Source organism: Pseudophryne corroboree, chromosome 1 (genome assembly GCF_028390025.1).
Source record: "Pseudophryne corroboree isolate aPseCor3 chromosome 1, aPseCor3.hap2, whole genome shotgun sequence".
Lineage (NCBI taxonomy): Eukaryota > Metazoa > Chordata > Amphibia > Anura > Myobatrachidae > Pseudophryne > Pseudophryne corroboree.
In genome coordinates, this window is record NC_086444.1 from 430092875 (window position 1) to 430113783 (window position 20909).

Here is a 20909-nt window from a genome sequence, read left to right on the forward strand (position 1 = left end):
TAGAGACAGAGATGACCAATTCACAAAAATGAAACAATGTCAATCCCCTCATTCATTCCAAATGGAATGAGGGTGTTAAGTGTGAAAATCCAATAGGACTCTCTTTTAGATAATTGTGGCTCCCTACTGCCTCCTCTGTCATTTTTAATAATATGTTCCAATATAGTAAATTTTAAACTTTTGATGTCAGAGTTGTGGGCTTCTGTGAAATGTCTAGGTACACTATGTGTATTCACTTTGTTTTTGATGTTCCTTAAGTGCTCTTGGATTCGTGTCTTAATCATCCGTTTGGTTTTTCCTATATAGGCTTTCCCACATCCACAAGTAATTCTATAAATAACAAATGTGGAGTTACAAGTATGAACCCCTTTCAAACTGAATGATTTTTTGTTAAGTTCATCATAAATTACAGGTGATTTTTCAATGAATAAACAACAGATGCATCTAGTGCAAGGAAAACATCCTGATTGTTTTAAAAAGATCCCCGGTTTATGATTAAATGTATCTATTGACCTTAAATTACTAGGAGCTATCATATCTTTCAGATATGTTGCTTTTCAAAATATAAGAGTGGGTTTCTGAGCTAAATGGGGTCCCAAAATGGGCTCTCTTTATAAAATAGGCTTTTTTTTTATAATTTTCTTTACTGATAAAAAATACAATCCTATAAATACAAACATATACCGGCCAGTATAACAATTATAAAACAATTAATAACATGATTCCTAAATCATCACACATAATATACTTCTATTGTCACCCTTAATTAATAATCTATTACTGCTTTTACTTGATGTATTTCCCTATGTATTGGTATTGTGCTATCAACACGATATGCATAAACTAGTCTGCACCTCTAATCAGATAATAAAAATACATAAGAAAAAAACAGATAGGTTTCACAATGAATTAATCAATAATTAGTAGGTTAGGCATGCATGCATTCCATTAAAAGACTGAAGAATATGTTAGTATGTTTCCAATTCCAACTGCACAATGGGTTAATTTGTACCCAGTAGGTCCCTTATGCATACATTCGTTAATTAGAGGCAGTGTGCAGAAAAACCTCCAACCACTTTCCTTTTTGTGGGAGGTATAAATAAGAGTTAGTCGACAATATTAGATCCAGTCCAGAAAGAACTGCTTTAGGCAAATTCTCTCTATTAAGCCACAACCTTTAGCCAGCCACTTCTCACACAGTTAGTTTGGTTAATTAGGTGAGACACATATAATCAGGTGATTTGTTATAATGTGATGCATTTCCACAAGGACTAGAGTGCGTTTAGCAGAAGCACTCACTAACAGCTTTATCCTTGATGGCTGTTACAAGAACCAGCCTGACAATAAAAACATTCATTCCCCTGTGCACTGGGGTAAGGAGAAAACAGTTCACCAGCCGGTAATGAGGGTTTAAGAGCCACACGAATGCTTGTAGCAGATGATGGAGAGTACTCTCCTGACTCACAACTCCTCTGGTATGCCCACAAACGCATTTCTCCGCCTCAGGGTCCGTTTCAGCGGCTTCATCAGTGTGTTGAAGCCGCTGAAACGGACCCTGAGGCGGAGAAACGCGTTTGTGGGCATACCAGAGGAGTTGTGAGTCAGGAGAGTACTCTCCATCATCTGCTACAAGCATTCGTGTGGCTCTTAAACCCTCATTACCGGCTGGTGAACTGTTTTCTCCTTACCCCAGTGCACAGGGGAAGGAATGTTTTTATTGTCAGGCTGGTTCTTGTAACAGCCATCAAGGATAAAGCTGTTAGTGAGTGCTTCTGCTAAACGTACTCTAGTCCTTGTGGAAACGCATCATATTATAACAAATCACCTGATTATATGTATCTCACCTAATTAACCAAACTAACTGTGTGAGAAGTGGCTGGCTAAAGGTTGTGGCTTAATAGAGAGCATTTGCCTAAAGCAGTTCTTTCTGGACTGGATCTAATATTGTCGACTAACTCTTATTTATACCTCCCACAAAAAGGAAAGTGGTTGGAGGTTTTTCTGCACACTGCCTCTAATTAACGAATGTATGCATAAGGGACCTACTGGGTACAAATTAACCCATTGTGCAGTTGGAATTGGAAACATACTAACATATTCTTCAGTCTTTTAATGGAATGCATGCATGCCTAACCTACTAATTATTGATTAATTCATTGTGAAACCTATCTGTTTTTTTCTTATGTATTTTTTATTATCTGATTAGAGGTGCAGACTAGTTTATGCATATCGTGTTGATAGCACAATAGCAATACATAGGAAAATACATCAAGTAAAAGCAGTGATAGATTATTAATTAAGGGTGACAATAGAAGTATATTATGTGTGATGATTTAGGAATCATGTTATTAATTATTTTATAATTGTTATACTGGCCGGTATATGTTTGTATTTATAGCATTGTATTTTTTATCAGTAAAGAAAATAATTTCAATACTAAAGTGAATAGCGCTTTCTCATTTTTTGTTTACTGTATTCTGTTGTGGAGGGGTTAGGATCATCCCTCAGAGTGTAGCTACTTTTCACTTTGGGAAGTGACAGCGCCAGGTGCAAATTTGTATTTTAGTGTCCTTTTTTTTAATAATCTTTTTAATTTGTATATGTTCTTTATTAAATTGAGTTATAAAGGGTCTATTATTTATAGTTACTTGATCTTTGTTCCTATTTGGTTTCAGTAACTCTAATCTATTTTTTCTAAATGCCTTAATTCTGGCTTCTTCTATTTTTTCTTTACAATACCCTCTTTCCAGAAATCTTTCTACTAATTTGTCTGATTGTTCCCAATAACTTGAATTTTCACTGCAATTCCTTCTAATTCTAAGGAATTGTCCAAATGGGACATTATTTTTCCAAATAGGGAGATGGCAGCTATCAACCGGAATATAACTATTCATATCGGTATCTTTAAAGAAAGTAGAGGTTTCTATTTTTCCTGAGGTAGAGCCTTTCAATACCAAATCCAAATAATCTATTTTTTCAACATCTGTCTTATAGGTAAATTTTAAATTATAGTTATTCGTATTGATATAATCTATAAAACCATCAATACTATTATGGTCTCCTATCCAAATGATAATGAGATCATCAATATATCTTTTATAAAGTGCAATATGGTTCAATTCCCAGTCCGTATCATAAATAAAGTTGTATTCCCAGTCTCCCATGAGAATATTTGCATACGCGGGTGCAAATTTTGTTCCCATAGCTGTACCCTGACACTGTAAATAAAAATCACCTTCAAATTTAAAATAATTATGGTTTAATATAAATGAAATACTATCCAATATAAATTGGCTTTCTTTACTCAATACTTCACTATCTTCTAACAGTTTTCTTTCAACCACTTCTAAACCTTTCTGATGTGGGATTGATGAATATAATGATTGAGCATCTATTGTTAGCCATTTGTAATTTGAATTCCATTCAATTTCATTAAGAATATTGAGAATATTCATAGAATTTTTAATATACGATTTAAGATTTTTTACATACTTTTGCAGTTTTAAATCGATATAATGTGATAGGTTTGCTGTTAAAGAATCCATTCCTGATATAATAGGCCTTCCAGGGGGACAGTTTTTATCTTTATGCACTTTGGGTAAATGATATAGAGTAGCCAGTCATGGGTGTTTCATATATATAAGTATTCAAACTCCTTTTCATTAATTAAACCATCTGTTTTTGAGGTATTTAATATTTGAAATAATCCTTTCTGATATTCTATGGTAGGATCTTTCTCTAATTTTTTATATGTATTAATATCGTTCAATATTTTGTGTGCCTCAGTGAGGTATTGATCTCGGTTTTGAATTACAACTGCCCCCCCTTTATCAGCCTGCTTTATTACTATCGTATTGTCTGTCTTTAATTGTTTAATTGCCTGTTTCTCTGTATAATTAAGATTACAATTTTTTTGTTGTTTCTTTGTATCTATCTTTAATTTATTGAAGTCTTCTTTAACACAGTCATAAAAAATATCAACATGGCTTCCTTTAGATTCGACTGGAAAATATTTGGATGGAAGCAAAACTAAAGTTTTTTTGGGAGGATTATAAGCCAATTTGGGTACTGGGTTCTTTAAAAAATGTCTTTGTAAAGTTATATTACGGACATATTTGTTTAAGTCTATGAACAAATTAAACCGATTGGTATGTAAATCAGGGGCACATTTTAATCCTTTTTCTAGTACCTTGCTTTGTGGTTCGGATAGTTGCTTATTGGATAGGTTGATAATTCCTGTCAATTTTCCTCTGGGGTATTGACTGGATTTTTTCTTTTTTTTAGCGATCCTCCCACTGCCCCTCTTTCCTCTTCTCCAATGTTTAGCCTTCTTTTTAGACCCTGCGAAAAATCCATTTTGTAATGGAGCTCTTCCTTCCTTTGAGTATAGGGGAGCTGTGTGCTCGTCTTTACATCTAAAAAATGCCTCCTTGTAGATGGAGGTGAGGTGGAAAGGAGCTCATAGTGGTTTTTAATGGGAACAGGATTATAGTATTCTTTATAGTTTTGTTGTGGACCAAACCTAGCAGCCCTTTTTTATTTCTATTCATTTCCTGCCATCTTTCATTACTCTGATAATCACTTATTGATCTTCTTTTATTTGTTTGGTGGATTAAATTATATCTAGATCTCTATTAGCTCTTCCTTGATGGTAATGTTCACTTCTTGATCTATCCCTAATGAATTCCCTTTGATACCTATGATTGGGCCTATGGTTATGGAAATCCTGATGGTTTCTGTCTTTTTCCATCCAATTATGTATTTTATTGTTCTCATAATCTTTTTTTATCCCTAAAAAACTTCTTTTGTTTTCTAATGATTAAATCATTCTCTAATGTATCAAGTCTTTCCTGTGCGAATTCTACTTCTTTTTATAATAATCATTCCCAATTTTTAGTAATTAGTAATTATGCATATCCTTTTTTTAGTTCTCTCTTTCTTTCTGCAATTAACAGGTCTACCAATTTCAAAGAACCTTCTTCTAAAATTTTATTCCAATTAGTCATAAAATTAACATTAGAGTTACCGAAGGTGGGATTCTTAAGGAGTCTTAATCCCCTAGGTACTCTACCAACCTCCAAATATTTTTCTAATGTTACTATATCATACCAGCTTTTTAATTCACGAGCTGATAATTTCTCCATATCTCTAATAAGATCATACAAGTCATCCTCTTCTTTATATGAAACCATTTCAACTGCATCTTCTTTAAAGATGCTTCTACTATTTTTAGTCCATTCTGAACTATCTCTAAAGATAGGCATCTTTGGGCAGCAAAAAAAGGGGAAATCAACAAAAATTGAAAATAGAAGACTAAACAATCCCTTAATGCGCTCTAAATTTGGACTCTAAAATTGGAACTCTTGTTTTTTAAGTGAAAAAAAATAAATAGATGAAAATATATAGATACAGATTAACGATGGGCAAGCTTCTACACAGAGATGATCCCCTGTCGAAAGAGACCGATATTAAATAGAAACCAAAGAAGTATATCTCTGTGGAGCGCACTTATTGAAGTATTGTTCGATATAATTATACTTAGTTAAGAATGTGATTTAGTATTTGGTTACTGATAAAGAGAGGATGACTTAACAGACACACCCTTTTGCTTTAAAACACTTGTTTCTTTTTATTGCTAAAAACAATTTTAAATTCTCTTTTCCATTAAAAGAAGTTGATGAACATTTTTACAATGTATTATTTTTCATTACAGACACAAAAATGACTTTCAACCTTTCAGTCCTTATAGCGACTTCTTCAGGGGTGTTTTCTTAGGGTGTGATTCAAAAGTAAAAAATTAAAAAGAATAAAAGAAATAGAGAGGAACATTAAGAACAAGAAGGAATATGCACAAAAACATCACGATATTTGTGTCAGAATTGGCTGACCTCATACCGATTTGTTTTATTTGTCTATTTAGTAAGACAATTATCCAACTGGATGTCAACATCAATAAAACCTAATAACATATGATGTAATAATGATTGTCTAATGAATGACTCCCCAAATGGCAAATTAATATGTTATTACTTACTTATGAATGATAAATATTTTTTTTTATTTGAAACGGCTGTATTTTCATAAAGATATGGTCCACAATATGCCTAATTAACAGAGATTCAAATTGTAATAATTGTGTTAATGACATAACTTTGTCTATTTATGATTTAATCAAATAATACTTACTTAGAATTATTTAAAAAAATAATTGACTTCCATAATTTAGCAATGTTTGGTAGAACTTCCTATTTGAGAACGCCTGGTAATAAATATTATTCTTCCAAGTAATGACTTGTAGTTAGTTTATCCAACTTTTTATTTGTAATTTTCCTATTAAAAGATAATTTTCCTATTAGAAATAATCATACATTACTCTAGGTTTTGAATTTAAACCATAAAAGGATTAATTTAATATTTTACCATAACTTACCCACAATTCTTTCCTATATCAAAAAAGGATCCAAAGTAGCCTGAATATAATTAAGCCTCTTTAATTTACCTAATAAAAATAAGAGATCGCTTAATGTCTTAAAATAGACAATCTAAAGTCAAAAATCAAAAGTTACCCCTATAGCTTACCAACAGCTCTCCTATATGTCTGCATGCATAGAGATCCAGAAGTGGAATGAGAGCTGTGTTCAAAATTCCCCTATTTAAGTACCATTAGCTGGTTACATCACTTCCTGACTCATTAGATTAATTGTTTGATTAATGAGATTAGTAGCTATATTTATTACTTCATTTTAATCTCTATCTGGTGTCATTACATTAATATTCACTTCCTAATCCCTATGACTAATGAAGGCCCAGTGTAGACCAAAAAAAAATCGTTTCATTCTTAGTTGTAAATACTGAAATATAAGGTTAATTTGATAAACAAGGGGCTTGTAAAGCGATTCCTGTATGCACTGCAAGCCTCCTTGTGGTGGGCGTAACATCACTATACGCGTCCCGTCACTTAGCAACGCTCAGCTGTGTGTGTCCCGTCACTGTGTGCGTCCCGTCACTTAGCAACGCTCAGCGACGGGACTCTTTTGACAGGGGATCATCTCTGTGTAGAAGCTTGCCCATCGTTAATCGGTATCTATATATTTTCATTTATTTATTTATTTTCACAAAAAAAACAAGAGTTCCAATTTTAGAGTCCAAATTTAGAGCGCATTAAGGGTTTGTTTAGTCGTATATATATATATATATATATACATGTTATATAGATATATAATATAATATATATGTATATGTATATGTGTCATTATCTCAGTAGGGTAACCAAAAATGTGTGATTTTGAATTTTGGATAAGGGATACTCAACCTGTATCCACAAATGTTAGTATGTAACATGTGCAGAGAGATTTAGATTTGGGTGGGGTGTGTTCAAACTGAAAACGTAAATCTATATCTCTCTGCACATGTTACATCTGCCCCACCTGCAGTGTAACATGGTTTTGCCCCAATTACTAACATTTTTGGTTTGCTAACAAACCTGAATAACCCCCACAGTGCACTAAATAATCCATTTCAGCAGGTCAGCTTTTTACTGAAGTTTAGCTTCTTAATTTACTGTCAGCAGAGGCAGACAATGCAGTATTACAGGATGTAATACATCTAACAAACCGATGCAGTGCTTAAAATAGAATATGTTTTAGCTTGCCTTTTGAACAGACTGGATGCCTACTTTGGTTATTATTTATGTTATTGAGGCTTTGCTTATATTTGCTTATCCCTATTGTTCACTTTTTTAAACATACAATACAGTATGTTTAAATAGAAATGCTAAAACCTGCTAAAATCATGTAGTTTAGGCCTATTTTTGTTCCTACTGTATTATTCGCCCCAGTAAAATGAATTTCCACTAATTCCTAGTACATTTTGACCACCTTACAGCTCAATAATAGTGACAGAGGGGAGCAGAGGGTGATAATAAGAGATAGTGGGTGACAGGGAGAGACTGAGGGTGACTGGGGAGGCTGAGGTAGTCCACAAGTGACAGCAGGAGGCAGTGAATGACAGGGGGAGGCAGCAAGTGGCAGGAATAGGCAGATTGTGACAGCAGGAGAGGCATTTGGTCACAGCAGGAGAGGCAGTGGGTGACAACAGTAAGTAGTTGAAGACAGGGGGATACTGATGGTGTCAGTGGGTGACAGCAGGAGGTAAAGGGTGACAGATGGGAGCAGAGAGTCACAGTGGGAGGAATTGAGTTGCAGGGGGATGCAGCAGGTGGCAGTAAGTCACAGCAGGAGGCACTGGGTGACAGGGAGAGGCATGTTGACACAGAGAGACAGTAGGTGACTGCAAGAGGCAATGGGTGCCAGTGAGTGATAGCAGCAGGCAGTAGGTGACTTGGAGAGGGACAGAGAGAGTGGCAGTGGGAGACAAACTGGAGAACAAGCGGACTCCCCCCTGCTGCATGGCAGGAAAGCACCCTGAAAGCCAGTAACAGTTACCTGCCCTCCACAGACAGTCACACACACACACACACACACACACACACACACACGCACACACGCACACACGCACACACACACACACACACACACACACACACACACACAGCCTGAGTCCTACTAACATCTGTAGCATCTATAACAGTCACCCCCCCACCCTTCCTGCAGCACCACACTTGGGAACACTTTTCTAGTTTACCTGTAATGGTCCCCCAGCAAGAGTAACTATTAGGAGATAAAAGGCGAAGGGGTGATATGCCTCCCGGATTTTCTTCTCACCCGGATCCTGGTAAGCTTCCGTGGTCTTGTTATTGGCTGGTCCTGCCATGTTCCCCAGCTTTAAATTGTCTTCTCTTGTAGAGGGCCAGCATATGGGGCTTTTAGCTGTGCACTGCAGTCCAGGAGCTTCTCAGCAAAGGGAGAGGATGGCAGGCATATGGGTATCTGATGGGTGACCCAATCAGCGGCCACTACCATTTTAACAGGCAGTGTTGGACTGGGGCATGTAGGGCCCACCGGGGAAAAGCAGTGGTAGGGGCCCATGTTTAGGGGTGTGGCCAGTCTGCAAAGGGGGTGTGGTCTGCCACCACATTGGTTTGAGTAACCATTAGAGAGTGCAACATCTGGGCCCCTTCAATAAATTCAGTAAATTCAGCTGCTGCATGCATGATAATGTACCAGTTTAATAACAGCAATGCACTGTAGAAAATACACCATAGTCCAGTATAAGGTAATATATGTATAATGTATAATTCAAGTGCATAGTCTGGAACCTGATCCTTAGAGCAGGAGGTGGGGCCCCAAGCAGTGGGGCCCACCGGTGGTTTCCCCTGTACCCCTGTGGGTTAGTCCAAGCCTGTTAACAGGCCACTGTTTGACTGAGAGACAGCCATTCTCAGCCAACCAGTGGCCTGTTACCATGGTAGCAGCTGCTAATTGGATCCGACAGGCAGATGTGAGACAGCTTTACTGGACCAAAACACCAGAAATCCAACACCGGGAAGAGGACATTTTTCCTCATTATCAGATCCATGCCTGCGAGGAAGACCTGAGCCAGAGCTTGGATCTGCTCCGAACCCCTACATTTGGGTGGGATTCGTTTCCAAGAAACCAAACCAGCTCTTCTCTATTTTAATGCTAGACTCACACTGATTTGTTTATAATTGTTTTATTATGTGTGCTTAGGTGTTTGTTTCATGCCTTGCTTTAGTATTACATGTTTTGTAATATCTTTTTTTAAAATACTGTTGCTGTTATAGATCCCCTGTGACCCCCATATCACTGTTTTTTTTTTGTCTTAAGCATAGGAGTGTTTTTTAATCCAAAAATGTTTTATGTGCTGTAATACTTTTGTATGTTCTTTGCCAGTTCTCAAGATTGTTCAAGCATAAGTTTGATTGCTTTATTGTTGCCTCTTCTCTCATCTTTTCTTGTTCTAGTTCTTCCCCCTCACGTTTGTCCTCTCTTACTTCCCCCTCTGACAACCTAGACCATAGGCCCAGACCCTTAGTCACATTTCCTATCAAAATGTAACCAACCCACTGGGATACCGCACAGGTCTTACTCCCCTGAGATTCCCATAACAGTTAAAATTCCCTTGATAAACTCCAGAGCCTAAACATTCCAGAGAAGAGATCACATCTTTCTCAAGAACATTGAGCTGACAAGATAGATGAAGCATTTATATAGGAGATGCATTTCAAAAAGACAAAAGCACCACGTCTTCATAGCCATGATAACCCCCATTCCTATTTTCATAATAATACATTAAAAAAGACCTTGGGTGGGGTAATACTCTTTTCCAGTCGTGTTTCTCTTTCTCCAATAGAGTCTCACGTACTTGTTGAGGGTAGATGTTTGCTAGTTGAATGTAATGTTTTTGCTTAGGCCTTTACATTTGTTAATATTTATGCTCGGAACCAAAAGCAACCCTCTTTTCTAGACCACCTCTTGGACCAAATTGCATTGCTAAAAAATATGCTAGTATTTGGGGGTGATCATGCCCCCTTGTTCTTGATGCTTTGATTAGTCCACCCCCACCCACTTTGTGTTCTTGGAGACTCAATAAGCTTCTCCTTCAGGACTCCTTCTGTAGAGAGCAGGTTCAAGATGCCATAAAGGAGTTAATTTCTTTAAGTGACACATCAGACATATCTAAACTTTCAGTCTGGGAGGCAATTCTTTCAGACTTTCAGTCTGTGTGTAATTCGAGGGAAATAGTTTCAGTTAGGCTTTCTTGAAAAATCAGAAAGAGACCCAGAAGTTGGCATTGCTGCAAAAAAAATTGGCTCTAGAAAGTCCACCCTCTCAGGCAATGTCCTCGTGGAACATTTTGCCACCAGAGCTCTCTTCAGTAAGCTGATGTCAAATATAAATAAGCTACATTTCCAAAAATGTCAGTAAAATTTAATGGGGAAACAAACTTGGCAGGATGCTGGTGAGGACTTTCCGTGTCCAGTGGGCCTCCTTGCAGCTTTAGACCCTACTTGATGACTGGGGTAGAGAAGGTAAGTCAAAACCTAAGATTGCTGCTGCTTTTCATTGTTATTATTCTAAACTCTACAACTTAGAGGAGGGTCCCTTGTCAAAAATTGGGAATAAAGACAACACTATTACTTCCTACCTAAGGAGACTTATTTCGCCCACCTTTTCAGATGATTAGGTACTCTCTCTGGATTGGTCCTTTACTCTGGAAGAACTTACAGAAGTGGTTAAGTTCTATCCTTCAGGTTAGAGACCTTGTGCATATGGATTTACCTTCTCTTACTACAAGACTTTTTGTGATTGTCATTTGCCCCTAATGCTCCAGGTGTTCAATACAATCTCAGATAAAGACCACTTTTCTACAAAGTCATTGGAGGCAAACACCACTGTCATCCCTAAAGATGGTTAAGATCCATCTAGATGTCCTAGCTCTAGGCCTATCTCACCCTTTAATGTGGATGTGTACTGTAGCTTTATGCTAAGCTAATTGCAAATAAATTACAGTTACTACTACCACAATTAATTAACACGGATCAGGTAGGTTTAGTCCTGGGTCATGAGGCTCGCAGCAACACCACTAATGTGATTAACCTAATATATGCAGCTTTGAAATCCACTCTGCGCTCCATACTTTTGTCAACTTATGTGGAAAAAGCTTTCTAAAATGTAAATTGGGCCTTTATGAGGGCCATGTTTAGGCAACTAGGTTTAGGTCCATGGGTGTATCACTGAATTTTGAACCTATACAGGGCTTCTTCTGCTAGCACTAAAGTTAATGGTGACTTCTCATCAAGATATCTAACTGTATGAGGCAAGGCTGCCTCCTGTCTCCTGTGGTGTTTGTCTTGTGCATGGAGGCCCTGGCCTGAGCCAAACATGCTAACCCCAACATTGCTGGCTTGAATGTGGATAGGACAGATTACAAACTGACCTTTTTCGCTAACAACCTCCTCACAGTTATTTCTAACCCTGCTGTATCCCTCCCGAACCTTATGACCTTCAGAACTCCTATTTTAAAATAAATTGCTCTAAGTCAGTAGCCTTGTACCTAATTACACCTCCTTGTTACCTAGCTGGCTTACAAAAAGCTTTTACATTCATGTGGCATAACTACCATTTATAGTGCTTGGGTATCTATCTTACTAGTTACCTCCCCCAGTTACATATGGCTAATTTTGTTCCTCTCATTTAAAAAATTTGACAAAAGCTATATATTTGGAAAGGTAGGGGCATCTCCTGGATAGGGAGGATTATGTGATTCAAATTTAGATTTCTCCTCATATTCTCTATCTTCTCCAGACCGTACCGGTAGCTATACCTCATGGGTGGTTAAATATCTTTATTGTGTTCTGATAGACTTTGTTGGGAGCAGGAGAACACCTCAGTTCAAAATATTATATTTTGGTGGATACTTTTAGGAGGCCGCTAACTCCCTCACGTCTCCAAGTATTATGAGGCAGTCATGCTTAATATAATCTTAGACTGGACTAGACCCAATGGGTATCCATAGAAACCTCATTTTCATCAAGGAGATAATGCTACAGCCGGGGGACACATTTTTACAGGTCCCTGTGGCCATGGCAGTACCCCTCCCCCAACTAGTCAGCCCTGACCAGGGTTCCCTGGGGGAGTTGGTACCCCCCAATAAAGGGGTCCCCCAATCCAGGCACCCAAGGGCCAGGGCTAAAGCCTGAAGCTGTCCCCAGTATCCCTGTGTGGTGGGTGCCAGGCTGATAGCCATTGTGTTAAAATCAGAAATAATATTTTCTTTTACAGTGGAACTATAGAACACATCAGCCAAAAGCAGATCTATTTGAAAAGTATATTTCTGTACTAATTCCTTCCTTTTGCGGCAGTGTTTGTGTAATGTCAGCAGTGATTGAGAATACAAATTCTTGGTAAACTCCCGTGATCTACAGTATGAGGTGTATGTGAAAAACCAACCGTGTTTGGTCAGTTGTATTGATTCATATTTGTGTGGTCCACCCTGAAACTGAACACAAATTTGTCCAACACTGACGTGTTTAGGATATTGTAAATTACTGAGATGCAATTTCGAATCTCAAATGGAATCAGGAGCTTAGTAAATTTTTCCGTAAATGTGTGAGATTTGCTGGGTAATCAGTAGAGCATAAGGTGGCCATATGGATATGGTTTCACAAATGTCAGAAAGCATATCTGAGAAATGCCTCCTGGATTTTACCAATTTTAACACTGTCTCTGTAGATTGGTGGTAATGGAACATTTACTAAAGTAACAGTTACTTTACAGTTAATGACAGTTGATCACTGACTGAAACATTTCAGAATTATATAATAGATGCTGTAGATGTGATAGACTTGGAGAGCTACAGCTATAATATAAGAAAAACCAATCCATGAGAGGGAGTTGAGAGTAAAGTAAAAAGAGTACTTTAAATGCACCTTGGTAAACCCATGGTGCAAAATCCAGGTGGGGCAGATTTAAAAAGTGCAGATTTTAATTTGGTAGGACTGCATCCATCTCATATCTCAATTGTAGGGAAAAATTAGGCAGTCCAACATTTGTGGAAAAATATTTGCACCCCTTGCAACATCTCCCTCTGCTAGACTAGATGCATTTGCATTCTTAAAAAAAGCAACATGTATAATCTTCTGTGCAATTATTTATTTAGTGTTATGCACTCTGAGGATCATCTATCCATGGGGATAGTTAAATGCCAGTCATAGTATTTAAAAGCTGCTTTAACAGATGCCTTTCCCCATATAGGCTGCTTACTATCCAGATAGCAATATCATTTTCCTGTAAGATGTTTTACCTAAAATCGAATTCTTCCTAAATTATATTAATGTAATAGTTTGTATCAGGTACAGTTTTTATGGAGCACATTGAGTATATGACTATTTTATTATTTTCTTCTTTAATGATTTTAGTAATCAAAATGTTCTTTCAGGAAAATATTTTTTTTTTATAAAACCCTGATTTAATAATCTCTACGATTACACTACCTTTTACCATGTTTTTGTTCTTTCATGTTGCTGCTGTGCAGTATGTTACAAGCATGCTACAGTACTTTAACTGTTACATTCATTCAGGTTTTTATAACATGACACATTTTTATCTAAAATGTGCAGTTTATGTTAATGAACAGATATCGAAAATCCACAATGTAAATATTTTACAGTACTGTATGTGCTAATGCAATGACAAAATCATAATATGTGGTCAGTTGTAAATTACCCAGTTTGTGTGCTCTCCTTTTCAGTCTGGGGTGCTTAAAGCAGAGGCATAACTCTGGGAGACAACGGAGTCATCTGCCGCCGGGCTCCTGCTCTGAAGGGTGGCACCTCTCCACCCATTCTGTGACACCATTGAATTAAGTTAATTGATAGCTGCCTCTATCTCTTCCTCACTGGTCCCTGCACCTTACAAATCACACCCTTTTTTATTATACTGTAGAAACACATACCTAGGATTAGAAACCACACTGGAAACAGACACTTTACTGATGAAGCAATTTGCTCCTGTATAGGAAATATGAGAATTCTAACTATATGAAGTTACTTCTCTGACAATTACACGTAACTTCATATAGTTAGAATTCTCATGCTTCCTGTACACGAGCAAATAACTCTATCAGTAAAGTGTCTTTGTAAAAGGTCATGGGTTCTAATCCTGGGTATGACTGCTACGAAATGTGTGATTTAAAATAACAGACAATGAAATGTATATATACAGTATATGCAATTTTTTTTCAGAGCACTTCATAAACAAACACACACATACACATATATAATGTACCTCTCTCTCTCTCTCTCTGTATATATATATATATATACACACACACTCATACATACATACATATATATATTTATCTAAATATAGGTGGGGGGGGGGGCACCAATATTTATCTTGCCTCCGGGCAACTGGGTTGAATTTACACCACTGCCTTAAACTGTGTACTTTTTACACTCCCCAGATTTTACATCAAACTTTTGTAAAATAAGAGTCTGACAGTAAGTTGTAAAAGATAAAAGAAAACAGCTAGAGGAATCATCTGTTATACTGCTCCATGCTCACTATTAGCTATATAAGAAAAACACATCCAGATAATCACATACAGTATAGACTGCATTTTGGTAGTAGAGTATACTGTACAGTATGTCAGGCTTTAAAATGCTGTGCTGTATTTTAAAATATATTACTCGGGAAAGAGGAAGAGTATACTGTATTTACTGCTGAAGAATGACATTTCATGTCGGTATATAATTTAACGTGGCTGCCACATATTGTTATTTTTAAAATTGTATTTATTATATTTTCTTGCAATGTTTTAGTATAAGTCTTCTGAGCCTACAGATACAGTATTTACTTTTATAGTAATGCAAATTATCATTAAAATGACTCAAATATATATATATATATATATATATATATATTGTTCATATTTGTTAGAACTATGCACACTTTTACATCTTATGAATATAATCTTAAATAATTTTTTTTTAAATGATTACTACTTTCCTCAGCCCACATTTAGCCAGTTTCTGCCCCTTTTGGACATGTCATATTTCCTGCAAAATTGTTTAATCAACCACATACATTTCCATTTGTAAAAAAAATATATATATTCAAATGTTAATTAACATTATCATAATTTTTCCTTTGTTCTACAAACATTTTTCCTTTGTTCCTTTGGTCCAGAAATAAGGACCCTTCAACAACTCTGGTCTTGTTATGCCATCTTGCATACTATTTCCTACACCAACCTGATATTATTCCCTTTGGGTATGCTACCAGCTACGTCTTCTATCTCCAGTAAAAGTATCAGTAGCTCCTATTGTCTTTGCAGTGTTCTTTACGAGTACACGTTAAGCTGTTACAATATCGCTAACCTCCATCATATGTGTCTTCTTAAACCTCATACTGTATGTGAAACTGTAATTCACCTTGTTCCAAAACATTTTATGACACCCTAATAGGATGATGAATTTTAAAGAGACCTTGATGTGATTGACTGACACCCCATGTACTGTGAGTTTGGGGTACGCATTCACCAATTCTTATCTGTCTACAAAGACACCAATGGACTAATTCAGATCTGATCACAGCAGCAAATTTGTTAGCTAATGGACAAAACCATGTGCACTGCAGGGGAAGGGGGGGGGGGCAGATATAACATGTGCAGGGAGAGTTACATTTGGGTGGGGTGTGTTCAAACTGAAATCTAAATTGCAGTGTAAAAGTAAAGCAGACAGTATTTACCCTGCACAGAAACAAAATAACCCATCCAAATCTAACTCTCTCTGCACATGTTATATCTGCCACACCTGCAGTGCACATGGTTTTGCCCATTAGCTAACAAATTTGCTGCTGCGATCATATCTGAATTACCCCCCAAGTTGGGTGTAATACTGCCATTTATATTTTAAATGGGGTACACATCAAAAATCTCAGATATACCATCATGAAAATTAACATTTTGCACCATACACCCTTTAATTAATCTTGATACTAGGACTCCTCTCTACAATACTGCACATTTTTTTGGTTTTATTATTGTGTTTCCACATATCACGCCACATACTATACACTTTTTGGAAGAAAATGTGAATATACCTCCGGTCCAGCAGAAGAGGAAGTCAATTAAGATACACACAAACACATTATCCTCAAAGGGATGCACGGTTTTTGTATATCATTATTATTATTATTATTATTATTATTATTATTATTATCTTTGTATATATACACTCCTAGGGCCTAATTCAGACCTGATCACTGTTGTGCGAAATCGCACAGTGACCTATTATTGAATGACTGTGCATGCAACACAATGCGCAGGCACAAGCTCAAACAGCGAGAGAATGGTGCAAAAATTTAGGTCGCTAGGCATACGCAAGGTGATTGACAAGAAGCGGACGTTTGGGGGGTGGTAAATGGCAATGTTCTGGGAGTGTCAGGAAAAACACAGTCATTCCCAAGGGTTTTCTGGGAGGGTGTGTGACGTCAGCTCCGGCCACAAACAGCCTGATTCTGTCGCACTGTAGGAGTAAGTCCTGGGCTACGCACAGACTGCACAGACTTGAAAAATAATTTGATGGTGAGTGAGTTGCAAACAGATTTGCAGTTGTCCGCATTTGCGCACTTGCATGGGGCCGGTATTCACTCTCTATGGGCGGTGACTATCTGATCGCAGACCTCTGCAAAAATGCAGAGGAGCAATTAGGTCTGAATTAGGCCCCTAATCCCTACCACATTGTCATATTCTATTGTTTGGAGAGTTTTCTGAAAGGTTGTACCAACAAGGGAGCGCCAGGTGAATTATACTTTCTATACCCGGTTCAATACTAGTTCATTTAGGAGTCAGACTCCATAGTGTATACCACAGGCAGAGCCCTTAGAAGTGCTTGGAATCCCAAATCGTTTCATTTTCAGTACTTATACTGTATGTACAGTACTTGTTCTGTTTTTACATATAACGATGTGTTTGTTCCTATATTTTCAACAGGATAAAATAATATGCAACACATATGGGACTCCTGTAATAAAAGTACAGTAACCGAGTTTATACTTCTAGGATTTCCAGCAAGTCAACAATTTCAGCACTTCCTGTTTTTTATTTTTTTCATTACATATGTGCTAACAGTGACTGGGAACATACTTATCATTGCTGTAATTCTAGCTGATCATCACCTCCAACGTCCCATGTACCTGCTCCTAAGTAATTTTGCCTTTATGCAGATTTGTTACACAACTGTGACTGTCCCTAAACTGCTTTCAGGTTCTTTAGTGAAAAGAAACAGAATATCCATCAGTGCTTGTTTTGCTCAGTGTTACTTTTTCTTTTTGCTCGGAGGAATAGAAAACGTCATGTTGGCCATCATGGCCTATGATCGTTATCTGGCCATCTGTTATCCTTTACGGTATAATAGCATTATGACCTCCAAGTTTTGTTGGAGTCTGGCAGGTGCCTGTTGGCTGGGGATCTTCCTTGGCTCATTACTCCCTGTCACTTTTTTGGCAAAGCTATCCTTTTGTGGAGCAAACATCATCAACCATTATTTCTGTGATGTGTCCCCACTCTTAAAACTCTCAAGTTCAGACACCTCTCTCCTAAAATCCTTCTTTTTTAGCTTAATGTGGGTCATTATTTTTGGCTGTCTTTCCTTCACTCTTTTGTCTTATGCCAACATTATTTTCACTATTATGAAAATCCCCTCTATAGTTGGGCAACAAAAGGTATTTTCCACCTGTGGTTCCCATCTTACAGTGGTGAGCATATATTTTTGTGCTGTCATATTTATGTATGTCAGGCCAAGAGAAAGTTACTTCTTTGAGAAAGATAAGTTGATTTCTGTATTCTACTCCATTTTAACTCCTCTGTTAAATCCATTTATCTATTGTCTGAGAAACAGTGACGTGAAACAAGCATTACAAAAAATTATCCGAACAAAAATGTTGGCAAATCAGTACATGTGAATAACATGCATGATGCATGCTTATATGTATTGGAAAAATACAAATTCATACCAAGATATTCAGGTTGAATCTCCCAATCGATAATATTCTGAAATACATATTTTAAACATGACTGAAATAGTGACACTTTTGCTTTTTAATGGTCCAGTGTACGAAAAGATTCTTTCATGAACAAAAAATATTGCATAAAATTACCTTCAGGCCATGTTTATAAGGTGTACATAAAACATAAATGCATTTCATGTTTCGATTTAGCTCTCATCCCTATGGTACAGATGTACACACTTTTAGCTTTGCAACGACACATACGCATCGCATCAAGGCAGTCACAAAAAGTGTGCCCACAAATGGCTGTCCGCATGTGCATGGCCATAAGCGATGTATGGAGTAGTCATCAGGTGTGAATAGTCACAGCCCGGTGTAAAATGGAGCATGTTGCAATGTGTATGTCAGTGTCCAGGACTGCCATCAGAAATGATGGGGCCCAGGACTGACCCTCACAAGGCAGGGCCCCCGACCACCACCACCACACACTGTCCCATCCCTGCAATCCCCAAACTTAACCTTTTGAAGGGTGGTTGCAGTCAGGATGGATCAGGGAGCCAGGTCACTTGCCTGCCTGCACACCGGCAGGCAGTCATGGCACTGAGGGAGAGAGCCGCAGTCACATTCTTACTACAGAGAGCTGGCCATGAGCCAATCGGGGCTGACAGTCAAGCAGAGCTCGCGGACTGAGAGTCAATCAGGAGCTTCCACTCAGCAGCTCCTGGTTGGCTGCTGGTCTGTGAGCTCCAATTGGCTCATGGCTGGCTCTCTGTAGTAAGAATATGATTGCGGCTCTCTCCCTCCATGGCTGCCAGCCAATATGCAGGCAGGCAACTGACCTGGCTCCATGATCCATCCTGACTGCAACTACTCGGGCCCCATCTCAGTCTGGGCCTGGGACTGGAGTACCAACCATCCCCCATTGATGGCGGGCCTGTCTGTGTCTAAGCATCTTGACAACAATGAGCTTGGCAACATTTGTATCTCATTATGGTGTGCAAATATTCCAATAAAACAGAAAAATCCTAAATCCAAAATATTTCTGGTCCCAAGCATGTCAGATATGGGAGACTCAGCGTGCATTATAAAGTGTGGCATCAGGCTATATTCATAAAATAAAGCACAGTTAATTGATACAGCTTTTAGATACAATATTCTCTACACCACAGGATCTCAAACTCGGTCCTCAAGATCCCAAACAGTTCACGTTTTCCAGGTCTCCTCACAGAATTGCAAGTGAAATAATCAGCTCCACCTGTGGATGTTTTAAAATGTGGCAGTGAGCAATGAGTACACCTGTGCACCTGCTAGGTGATCTGGAAAATGTGAGCAGTCTGGGGTCCTGAAGGCCAAGTTTGAGAACCTCTGCTCTAGGCCAAAGCCCGCAATTCAAAGGTTTGAAGATGTTATAATAGAATATCTTCTCTTATGCAAACAATTTACTTAGGTAATAAAGAGCTCCTCTTTTAAGTCTCCATGTATTGTTAAAATTTAGAAAAGTTTATTGCAAAAATCTCTAATTTTGTTGTAATTATACAGATGTGTTGTCATACACATAGCCTCAATACGCCAAACAAAGCAAGATACCCAATAGAGGTGTAGCATAATATCTTTATCTTTACAATTTGTATCTTATATGTACTACAGATGCAGCGAAACACCACTCAAAGTGTGCGCTGTTGTGAAAAAATGGTTAACTTAAAACTTGAACAAAAATTAGAGTATATGCTCATTGATAAAATAGAGGGACAGCTTCTCTTGGTGAAATAGTTAGGATTTATTATGACAAACCACATAAATGCACAACGAATAATAAAAAAAAAAACATATAAAAAAATTCAATAAAATTATTAAGGGGGGATTCAATTAGACCCGGTAATTTACTGGGCGTGAAAAAAAGGTGATATCCTTGGGCTTTAACGCCTGGAGCTATTCAATCAGAGCCTTTTTTCTCACCTAATAAACTAGCCTGTCACAGAGCATTAACACATAGAATCCAGGATAAGTACCCAACACCCAATGACATTGATATTTATCAGGGATTTCTTTTTGGGTATGCTCAAACAGAAAATAAATCCCTGATAAATAATTGAATAACCCCAGGGGATCAATTAGCCTGCAGTAAATTACTGAGCCTAAGTGAATTCCACCCTAAATTAATTTGCTTTAAATTACTGCTATACAGTAGCTGCCTGATTAATAAAATAAGTCTCTTTTAAAAAATTTTTAATTGAAATGCATTGTTCAGTTACCAGATATGTTACTGTCAAGGGTTATGGCAATTAGGTATAGCCTTCAATAAAAAGATACAACCCAGGTCCTGACCATTAAGGACAGTTAATGTACCAGTGTAATGACTCCCAGAGTGAGCCATGATTGCATAGTGCATCTGCACCCATTTCTTCCCCTGTAATGACTCCCAGACACTGTATGAATAATTTAAAATGTATGCTCCCATCTCACAGTGCTGCCATT

General features: G+C 37.5%; 1 protein-coding gene across 1 annotated transcript; it reads left to right on the forward strand.

Moving 5' to 3' along the window:
• The first annotated feature begins 17792 nt into the window (after nt 1-17792).
• LOC134966448 (olfactory receptor 6B9-like) lies at nt 17793-18389 on the forward strand. The gene has a single exon (XM_063943239.1). It carries the CDS (start codon nt 17793-17795, stop codon nt 18387-18389), a length of 597 nt encoding a protein of 198 aa, XP_063799309.1.
• The last annotated feature ends 2520 nt before the right edge of the window (nt 18390-20909 follow it).